The following is a 10,798-nucleotide window of genomic DNA, read 5'->3' as shown; positions in this document are numbered from 1 at the left end:
TGCATTAGAAGGGAGCTGGATTGGAAGTGGAGCAGCCGGGACTCTAGCCAGTACCCATGGTTTGTGTATTTTTATTTTATATAGTGTGTGGTTTGCAGGGAGTGCCAAGTGACAGAGGCTGTGGTACTCTCTGATCACTTGTCTCCTTTCACTGTTCTTGGGGTTTATCTGGGAGGTTCAAATTCAATAGAAGCTTTTTTTTTAAGCTTTGGAAGTCACATTGCAGATTATATACAATAAATGTTGCTCACTTTCAAGCCCATTTCTTTTAAACCTCTCAACTCTTCTTGCCAAGAAAATTTATGTGAATGAGCGAGACATTAATTATAGGTCTGGAGTTTATATTAGAAGTTATTCTTTTATTCATTCTTATCCAACAAGTATGCACTAAACACCTACTAACGCCAGGAATATCTGGGCAATTTGCCCATTTCAGAAACTCTGCAGGGCCTCTGTTTCTGAGCGCTCAGTATCCTGCACTTTGGGCCCTGGGTGGAGCCACAGGTCGGGCTGATGGACGTTTTCTTCTCAGGGCTGAAGACTTCTGGGGAATGGTTCTTGGAGAAGCTACCTTGGCTGCAGCTCTCCTGGTAGAATCGCTAAGTACAGCAGCACAAGACAAGGCTTCTTTTTGAGTAATATAGCCTGGGGGAAGGAAACAAGAGCAAGTTCAAAGTCAACCATTGTATGAAACAAGTAAGCAAAAGAAATGCAAATAGTCACATACAGCAAATAAGATTTCTTACTCTTGTGGGTAGCATGCCCAGATGGTATGATCTTTGAATGCAGGAAGTATATTTGCCTTTTTTTTTTGCCTTTCTCATTCAATAAGTTAATAAATACTTACTCATTGAACAACACATTAAATCATCAGGAAGGGACTTAAGCTGTGAGGGATCTTTGCGTGTTACCTATCTTTGATATCAAAGCTTTCTTCCAACCAGAAACAGACATAGTTGACCTCAAAGTGTGGTATGCAGATCACCTGTTACAGAATCATCTGGCAGAGGCCACGTGCCTTTGAAAAATGTAGATTTCGAGTTTTATTGCAAAGAACTTTTGAATCAGATGCTTGAAGGTTATGCCTGGGACTATGCATTTAAACAAAGTAGCAAGCAGATTTTCTGCACACCAAACATTGAATTCAGTGCCTCTGCTTTGGGATTCAGTGGCCTCTACGCAGCTTTGCTGTGGACACAGAGCTACTACCTGATGCCTCTACAGCACTTCCAACGTGATGGTGATGAGGCTGAAGCCCCATGCCTCATCTCACAAGGGGTGGGAGCCTGGCCAAGTTACTTGATTTATCCATGTTTCAAATGTTCTTTTCTGTAAAATGTAGATTATAAAGCAGGCTGCCACATAGAATGGTCGAGTTTTAAAGAAGACAATACGGGGCCGGCGCCATGGCACAGTAGGTTAATACTTGGCCTGCGGCGCCGGTATCCCATGTGGGTGCTAGTTTTAGTCCAGGCTACCCCTCTTCCAATCCAGCTCTTTGTTATAGCCTAGGAAAGCAGTAGAAGATGGCCCAAGTCCTTGGGCCCCTGCACCTACATGGGAGACTGGGAGGAAGCACCTGGCTCCTGGCTTCAGATTGGCACAGCTCTGGCTGTTGAGGCCATTTTGGGGGTGAACCAATGGAAGGAAGACCTTTCTCTCTGTCTCTCCCTCTCACTGTCTGTAACTCTCTCTCTCAAATAAGTAAATAAAATCTTAAAAAAAAAAAAGACAATACATGTTCAGTTCACTAGTGCCTGCTATGTAGAAGACCCTCAATAAAAAAATAACTATTGTTGGTGGTGTTTTTAGTAAATCATTTGCAAAATCCATGTCTTCCTTTTATGTAAAGAGAGGAACAAAGTTCATGTGCTCATGCCAAGTGAATGAATGTTTTTAAAGATTTATTTGTTTGTTTGAAAGGCAGATTTGGAGAGAGAGAGAAGGAGAGGGAGAAGGAGAGGGAGAGGGAGAGAGAGAGGGAATGAGAGGGAGAGAGAGAAAGAGATCTTGCATCCACTGGTTTATTCCCCAAATGTCTGCGAAGCCCACAGACTTCATTCAAGTCTCCCACATGGGTGGCAAGGGCACAAGGACTTGAACCATCTTCTACTGCTTTCCCAGGCACAGTGGTAGGGGGTTGGGATGGAAATGAAGAAACCAGGATAAAAACCAGCACCCATATGGGATGTTGGCATCACAGTCAGCAGCTTAACCCACTGTACACATCAGCCCAATGAATTAATTTTTGTAATAAGTACTCTGCTGAATTCAACAGAGTACAATAGAGGGGAGCTGACCACTGGGAGCGTTTCCTGTCAGAAAAGATACTCAACAATTACACCTTTCAGTAGGTTGGTGTTCATAATGTGTGAAAGATTTTGGTATTGGAGAAGCGGGCAGGGAGTTAGGGAGGAATAAATGAAGCTGGAAGAATTTTTTTTGTGTGTAGTGCTACATGATAACTCCACTCCTTTCCTGTCAATATGGTATGCCCACTTTCCCATGATGCACCTGTGTATCACCCAGGACCAGGAAAGAGATTATTCTCTACACGGAGGCACCATGAAACTCCCAGAAATGCTCCCACGTACTCAACTCAGCTCCGTTTATATGTGCAGTTGAGCCATCGCTCCCTATCCCATACAGGAGGCTGATAACAGGAGAGTGGCTCTTCCTTTACTCTTCTGCACTGTTATGGTTCTTCTCTGGCCCCTTCTCCATCTCTCTCTTCATAGGTAAGTCTCTGGTCCACTCTGTGTGGGATGGCCCACACTCTGGGTAAAGGGCAATAAAGCTCACAAGATGCTTCCCCCACCCATTTTCTCTCTTTGTTGAGATTCTCCTCAATAGCCCCCAGACTCCTTACAGATAAGAGGAAAGTTCCCAGCAGCTTCTAAAAGCCCCCTACTCTCTACCTCCCACCAGCTGCAAGCCCCCTACCTCCCACCAGCGGCAGATTCCCTCTTCAGCCAGGTAAAAGCCCAGCCCTACAGGCACCCTGTGCTTGGTCTCTTCACAAGAACGCACTGTCGCCCCTCTTGGCTTCAATAAAGCACCTGTCTCTGTTGAGGATGGTCTCTGTCTCTTTTGCTGTCTCTCTTCTCTGGGGGTATAAAAGGCCAGAACCCCGAGTTATGTAAGCCTAACAATGTGTGATGACATATTCATTCTCTTTTAAATAAATCTTGCTCCCACTTACATACTGTGTTTATGTCTCCGCTTTGATTAAGTATTTCTTTGGGGGAAAGAACTAGGAACAAAAATCAAGATACCTATGCCCACAACACTTTCATATTCATTTCATGTGTGCTTCATAAAATCCAGAGAGTGTGGAGGGAGAGGAGAGAGAGTGGAGCAGGAGGGTGAAAACACACGACCTTTGGAAGTGACGGCTCTGAATGAAGGCCTCACCGACCTTTACTGTCTGCAAGATGCTGACAAAGTTATATAACCTGTTTGAGCCTCTGCTTTCCACAATCACAGAGCGGAACAAAAATGAAATATTATGTATAAAGTCCTTAGCACGATGTCTGGAACATGATAAATGCTCAATAAATATATTGTCGCTGTGAGTAAAGCAAGTTTCTGAGTTTGCACAAATAGCAAGGGATTGAGCTGTGGTTGGATCCTAAGCTATCTTGCCAAGCCCAGAGCCATTGATCAAGTTCCTGTAAATCTCAAAGAGTAGCTAACATAACAATCCATATTCCAGTTTCTTTTGATCTTATTAATTTACCCGTAAAGGCTTGCACCCTATTATCAGGGATCGCCACTTTCAAATTTGGCTAGAGAACCATGTTGATAAAACAACATGCGGGCGGAAAGCCGGTCCACGTGAATTATTTATCTGCAAACTTGACTTCAGCTGCAGCACACGGATTCCATGCTGAGCCGTGCGGTTCAGGTCAAGCAGATAAACTTACCAAGCAGCTGCTGGTGCTGCAGGCTGTGAATGTAGCGCATCTTCAGGGCCTCCCACTGGGGCCTGGAGTCGTAAATCCTCAGGATGCTGTAAAAGTAGCGCTGTTGCCCCCGGGTTAGGTCCTGTCAGAGCAGAGCGGGCGATTTTGATCAGTCTGTGGAGTTCTACTGCATCACAAGTGTGATGTGTGTGTGTGTGTGTGTGTATGGCAGGTGGAGGGGGATGGGGGCGAGGGGGTGCTGATGACATAGTGCAGCTCGTTAAGCTGCCACTACGTGGCTAGCATCCCATATTGGACTGTCAGGACATGTGAGAGACCTGGGTGGAGTTCCTGGATTCCGGCGTTGGCCTAGCCCAGACCTGGCTGTTGTGGCCATTTGAGGACTGAACCAGTGATTGGAAGATCTCTCCTTCTCTCCCCCCCCCCCCCCATTCATTCTCTCCCTCTGTCATTTTGGCTTCTAAAAAAAAAAGAACAGCAACAAAAAAACCTACCTCTAAATACATAATTGGATTCCATTTCTACCTTCTTCTTTAAAAAAAAATAATTATTTGAGAGGCAGAGTTACAGATAGAGAGACACAGAGAGAGGTCTTCCATCTGTTGGTTCACTCCCCCAGATGGCTGCAACAACTAGAGCTGGGCTGATCTGAAGCCAGTAGCCAGGAGCTTCTTCAGATCTCCCTCGTGGGTAAAGGGGCCCAAGGACTTGGGCCATCTTCTACTGCTTTCCCAGGACACAGAAGAGAGCTGGATCAGCAGAGGAGTCACTGGGTCACAAACTGGCCCCCACATGGGATGCCTGCATGGCAGGTGGAGGCTTAACCTACTCCACAATAGCACTCACCCCACAGTTCTACCTTCTTAGCAGCATTAACCTGAAATTTTGGGGATCAAACATTTAGCACACATGGACCTTTGTGGGCACTGTCAATATTCAAATTTGGATATCTAAATCATGGCCGACAGTTCTTAATTTACAACAATGGTTAAATGACAATTAGGTACTTTTCTCTCTTGTTTTCCTTTACAGTCTACCACTGGTCTGTCTGATGAAAACGATTAAATAAAAAATTCTAAGTAAGTAGCCAATGTTTTGGGCTGAGGGAGATCTACAGATTAGCTCTTTTTGAAGAAAGTAGGTTGTAAGAACACACACCAGGTGTGAAGCATGCCTGGTCCCACTGGGTAAAACTTGGTGGAAATGTCTCAGGAAGCCAGGAAGACAGATGAGCAAATGGGTATGTGGGAAAGGGTCAGTATCGTTAGTGAGAAAGTGCTATGACCACAAAAGGAAAAACCTCTGCCTGTGGAAGTCAGGGAAGGCACCTGTGTGAGAAGACCACCACGTCGGAGGGTTAAGGGTGGGGAAGAGGCGGTCCCTGAAGGGGCTAGAACAATGGGGTCTCAAGGGCCGTTCCTGGGAATCTGTTAGAGAGCCAAGTATCAGTCCCACTCCAGATGTGCAGAATCAGAGACAACGATGGTTGGGGTTTGGGGGTGTTAGGGTGGTGGTGGGGGGCAGGGCTCACATTCTGCTTTGACAGGACTCCCAGATGATTCTGACACATACACACTAAAAGGTGAGAACCAATGGGCCAGGAGAAAAGGGCAAGTTCTAGCCAGAAGGGAGAAAGTGATATAAATGTTTCCCATTGAACACAAACTATCTAAATCCATAGGGACCTAGTCTATCTTCTCAGTTGAAAGGCAGCATACAGTCTGATTTTGAGAAGACTGTAGAGATAGGCAAGGAAAGATGATAGAAACTTTTATGTTAGGCATTTAGAGATCGACTTTTATATGAGGAACAATTAAAGGAAATGGTTCTCCATAGGGGTGGCTTTGACCCTTGAAAGACATTTGGCAATATCTGGAAAAATCTATGCTCATCTCAGTTGGTGGGAAGGGGAAGGACACTCCTGGCATTCAGTGGGTAGGGGCCAGGGATGCCGCTTAGCAACCCGCAATGCCAAGGACAGCTCCCCATTCCTTTGTAACAAAGAGTCAGCTAACCACAGAGGCCATACGTTGAACAGGCCTGATCTGCATTTTAAAAAAGATGGCCCAACTGTTTGGGCTCTGCACCCCATGGGAGACCAGGAGAAGCACCTGGTTCCTGCCATCGGAATAGCGCGGTGCGCCGGCCGCAGCACGCTACCGCGGTGGCCATTGGAGGGTGAACCAACGGCAAAAGGAAGACCTTTCTCTCTGTCTCTCTCTCACTGTCCACTCTGCCTGTCAAAAATTAAAAAAAAAAAAAGTCACTTTGGCCTTGCTATGGACAGTGAGGGAAGACAGACCAGTGGTAGGGAGACCAATTGGCCACTACAGCCGGAGCTGCGCCGATCCGAAGCCAGGAGCCAGGTGCTTCTTCCTGGTCTCCCACGTAGGTGCAGGGGCCCTAGGACTTGGGCCATCCTCTACTTCTATCCCAGGCACCAGCCCCGCATCATTTCTTGAGTTATAGAAGTCTTATGAGATTGGTAACTTATTCCATTCATTTTATAGTTCGGGAAACTGTGATAGTGGCACCAAGATTTTAGAAAAATCAAGATAAACTAAGTTAACCCTATGCCCAGATATTTAAAACAATGACAGAATTTTCCAAACTTGTTGATCACCATGCATTAAAATTAAACATAAGATAGTTGCATATAGAAGTAGGGTATGGTGATTTGAATGTTAGAAATTTTGTATGGAGCTAAAAATCTATGTCATATTCTTTTGAGATCTGGAGTCCTTAAGTTTAACATTAAAAATAAATCCAGAGTGAGAGGAGGAAAGCCAAGTACCTCACAATTTGAGACACTCATTTCAGCTTTATAGATTCCAAATTAAATATTTTAAATGATAATATAGTTGAAGAAGAAAATGGATTCTACTTATGAATAACTAATTAAGACTTTTCAAGTGATTGAGAACAAGATAATATGAAAATTGCAAGCCAATTTCAAGTGCGAAGCTCCAAAGTACAATGGGAATTTCCATTTTATAAAAATATCTTGAGAGTTCTGGTTTTATTTTACAAAAAAGTCCTACTTTTTTCTTTGGTAAAACTCTAAACTTCTTGGCCGGCACCGTGGCTTAACAGGCTAATCCTCCGCCTTGCGGCGCCGGCACACCGGGTTCTAGTCCTGGTTGGGGCACCAGATTCTATCCCAGTTGCCCCTCTTCCAGTCCAGCTCTCTGCTATGGCCCGGGAAGGCAGTGGAGGATGGCCCAAGTGCTTGGGCCCTGCACCCGCATGAGAGACCAGGAGAAGCACCTGGCTCCTGGCTTCGGATCAGCGAGATGCGCTGGCCGCAGTGGCCATTGGAGGGTGAATCAACGGCAAAAAGGAAGACCTTCCTCTCTGTCTCTCTCTCTATTCACTCTGCCTGTCAAAAACAAAAAACAAAAAACAAAAAACAAAACAAAAAAAACCTCTAAACTTAATTGAGAAGTAACCAATAACATTCTTTTTTTTTTTTTTTTTTTGACAGGCAGAGTGGACAGTGAGAGAGAGACAGAGAGGAAGGTCTTCCTTTTTGCCGTTGGTTCACCCTCCAATGGCCGCCGCGGCTGGCGCGCTGAGGCCAGCGCACCGCGCTGATCCGATGGCAGGAGCCAGGTGCTTCTCCTGGTCTCCCATGGGGTGCAGGGCCCAAGCACTTGGGCCATCCTCCACTGCACTCCCTGGCCACAGCAGAGAGCTGGCCTGGAAGAGGGGCAACCGGGACAGGATCGGTGCCCCGACCGGGACTAGAACCCGGTGTGCCGGCGCCGCAAGTTGGAGGATTAGCCTAGTGAGCCGCGGCGCCGGCCAACATTCTTAATATTCTTAACCTGTTGCCTATCTTTCCTTGAGGGGATGGAAGAGAATTGAAATTTTGACAAAGAAAATTTGTGAGAAGGGCTTTAACTAAATTTGACACAGAGGAGAAAACAGCTCTCCAACAGGGAGCCATAATTAAGTGTTGTCATTGAGTTTCCTGTCGTGTTAGTCACTAGTCACGGAGAAGCTACAGCCTGTCAGGGCTCCTGATATGGTGTGGATCTAGGAGTAGACCAGGCAAGCACTGGTTCACCCCCTCACTCACACCTTCAACATACACCTGCGTGCTTACATTAGGTCAAATGTTCTCCCTAGTGCTGCTAAGCCAAGAAGCTAGAAAAAGTTCTTCAGCCTTGGGGGAGAGCCAGATGATGTTCTTCCACCTGTGAAGAAAACTCGGTACCTTCAGCAATGAAGTGTCAGAGGCAGAGCAAGGGACCCTAATGCGAGGAATCCGTGGGCCCTTTGGATGCTTTTGTTGTCTTTCCCAGTTTCCTCCCATGCTTTGTCCTGCACCTCCAAGGAACAAGAACGCATAACAGAACGTTTCATTATGTTCAACGACTTTTGGGGATGTACCTAAGTCAATAATTAAGTAGATGTATACATAAATGTTACTTGTTCCAAGGGATAAGAACATTTTCTCAAGTTTCCAAGTAATTGGACCTTATCAGCTTACTTACTCCTGCAAATTTTTCTATTTTCACTCATTATTTGGAGGAGATAATTATGAATTATTCAAGGAATGAAGGAGCTATTGAGAGCCCTTGACTTTTTGCTACACTCTGATTGGAACAAGTGAGCTGCAGAGCCATACCAGGACTACAACAGTTATTTTTTGATGATATTCAATAATATTTTAGCCTATCTGATTCTAAAACAAGTCTACATAATTTTGGATAATTTGGAAAAATATAAAAATTGAAGTAGAAAATAAGATGGCCCACATCTCACTGTTGTACAAAATTGTGCACAATTGTTGGCATTTGTGTGATTTCCTTTTATGTATTTATTATATTTACTATTAGTTATACATTGTGTTTGATTTTAGAAAAGCAAAACATTCAAAAAAGGCTTCCATAGCCATGGCAGCTCATGTGAAGAGCCTCGGGTGATCACTGATGTCATAAATAAAAATGTTAATTATTAAATTAACAACAGGAGTCACTGTGCACTTACTCCCCATGTACGACCTCTGTCTTTAATGAGTTGTACTCTGAGAATTAATTGCAAACTTATTATCAAGCAGTATTTTTATGTTTTGTGTGTGTGTGTGTGTGCAAACTGTTGAAATCTTTACTTAGTATAGAGTTGGTCTTCTGTATATAAAGTTAATTAAAAATGAGTCTTAAGAATGGGATGGGAGAGAAAGTAGGAGGTGAGATGGGAATGGGGGTGGGAGGATGGGTATGGGGGGAAAGAACGCTATATTCCTAAAGTTGTACCTATGAAACTTTTATTCATTAAACAAAATCTTTAAAAAAAGAAAAAAAGAAAAGGGAGATCACAAGATACATATGTGTTGTACTCTCTCCCAGATCATTAAATATCCTAAAAATTATGATTTTTAGTTGCAGCATGGTATATCTCTGCATCATTCTCCATTTCTTGTACATCTAATTCTGCAATTTTATAGCATTGTACTATAAAATAAACTATTAGGCTTAGTCATATTTCTTTTCCACTTGCCTGACAAAGATACGGAGGGAAACAGTCACACCTGCTATGACTAAGTTTTCTTTCCTTATGATTTAGGGTTCAGAGTCTGAGATGTATATCAGAATAAAACATTTAACAATTCAGGCAGAGTAGATGTATAGGAATCCGGTTGCCAAGGCACAGGGTGGAAACGTTAAGCATTTTTCTGTCTGCCCATTCCTTTGCCTTTATCAGTAGTGCAAACTACCCAAGAGTAGGGAGGAAGAAGACAGTAAATCAAATACAGTAACCGATCCTCCAAACAAAGCAGACTGTTATCAATACCTGTATCATATGGTAACCGAAAAAAGAAATTCTAATAGAGATTGTATGGCCATTAGATCCAGATAGACATGAGGGGTTTTGTTTCCCATTCACTTGGGCTCCATCATTCCATCTTTGCAATGCTGGTTACAGCACCTACCTCATTGGAGTCTTTGATTAAGTGAGAGCATAAATATAGAACATCCTCATCTTATGCCACTTTCTCCTTTCTATTCCCTGCTTAGTGAATGCACACACACACACACACTTTAAGGAATATTTAACACATGTGGAGGGTGATTGGTTCTGGAATCACAGATCTGAGGCTCAAATCTTACAGAAGAGAAATTTATTAAATAAACACCAGTCAGCTTCCCTGTGTTCTGCTGTCAACTCTAAGTCAAGCATAAATATTTTATTTAATACTTCTTTCCTTTAGCATTTAGCATGCACTCCAGAAACCATACCAACCAAGACAGACTCTTTTTAATATTCTCTGTGATTGAATCCCAGGTTCTATCCAGTACTCAGATCATCTCAATTTCCCTCCTTCCATTTCGCAGGTCTGCAGAGCAGAGAATAAATATTCTTCAAATCAGGAAAGATTTCTTCTGTTCTCAAATAGCATAAGGAAATGACAGATCTTTTTCTTGTGGCAACAATTCATTTGTGCTTTTCTTGGTCTGTTGCTGAAGAAATACGTCTTACCTTCTCAACTGGTCTCTGCCTGATAAAATTTGATTAAAATGCCTGGGGAATTCAAGGAGAAAAATTAAACAAAATAAATCTCAAACAAAAGACAGATTTGTTTGAAAGGAACTTACCCTGTATGACAGCTCCCTCCTTTCTGAGAGCTGACATTCACATCCAGTGTAGTTGTCTAGCAATGCCCTTTATTCGTGGGGTAGGGCAGGGGAAAGCCAATCTGTTGATAAGCTGGTATCCAAGCAACATCATGTGATGAGACAAAGAGCTCCAGGAGTTTGGCCATGTGCCTCTCCCTGCTTCCTGGTGACGCTTAACCACCCAGCTTATTTTTTCTTCCAAGTTTTGTTTCTAATCAAGTGTAGACTTCTAACTCTACCATATCTACA

General features: G+C 43.6%; 1 protein-coding gene across 2 annotated transcripts; it reads right to left on the bottom strand.

Moving 5' to 3' along the window:
• Positions 1-394: 394 nt before the first annotated feature.
• Positions 395-10,588, bottom strand: FAM216B (family with sequence similarity 216 member B). Of its 2 annotated transcripts, none has more exons than XM_062195324.1 (4): positions 10,529-10,588; positions 8,146-8,258; positions 3,927-4,047; positions 395-645 (listed from the first exon to the last, which is right to left on the bottom strand). In XM_062195324.1, the coding sequence occupies exons 1-4, from the start codon at positions 10,563-10,565 to the stop codon at positions 467-469; spliced, it is 450 nt and encodes a 149-aa protein (XP_062051308.1). In that variant the 5' UTR covers positions 10,566-10,588; the 3' UTR covers positions 395-466. The 2 variants fall into 2 exon arrangements, with proteins under 2 accessions (XP_062051308.1, XP_062051309.1); XM_062195325.1 differs by having other exon boundaries at positions 8,146-8,252; positions 10,529-10,585.
• Between the last annotated feature and the right edge of the window lie 210 nt (positions 10,589-10,798).

This window comes from Lepus europaeus, chromosome 6 (genome assembly GCF_033115175.1).
Source record: "Lepus europaeus isolate LE1 chromosome 6, mLepTim1.pri, whole genome shotgun sequence".
In the NCBI taxonomy this organism is placed as follows: Eukaryota; Metazoa; Chordata; class Mammalia; order Lagomorpha; family Leporidae; genus Lepus; species Lepus europaeus.
The sequence above is the reverse complement of the archived record's forward strand: the minus strand, read 5'-3'. Positions and strand labels throughout refer to the sequence as shown.

Coding starts and splice junctions, on each gene's coding strand:
- FAM216B (XM_062195324.1), bottom strand. CDS start 10,565: ATGTCAGCTCTCAGAAAGGAGGGAGCTGTCATACAGG. Junction 8,259..10,528: donor GGAGGGAGCTGTCATACAGG/GTAAGTTCCTTT, acceptor TGTTCCTTGGAG/GTGCAGGACAAAGCATGGGA. Junction 4,048..8,145: donor CTGACACTTCATTGCTGAAG/GTACCGAGTTTT, acceptor CTGCTCTGACAG/GACCTAACCCGGGGGCAACA.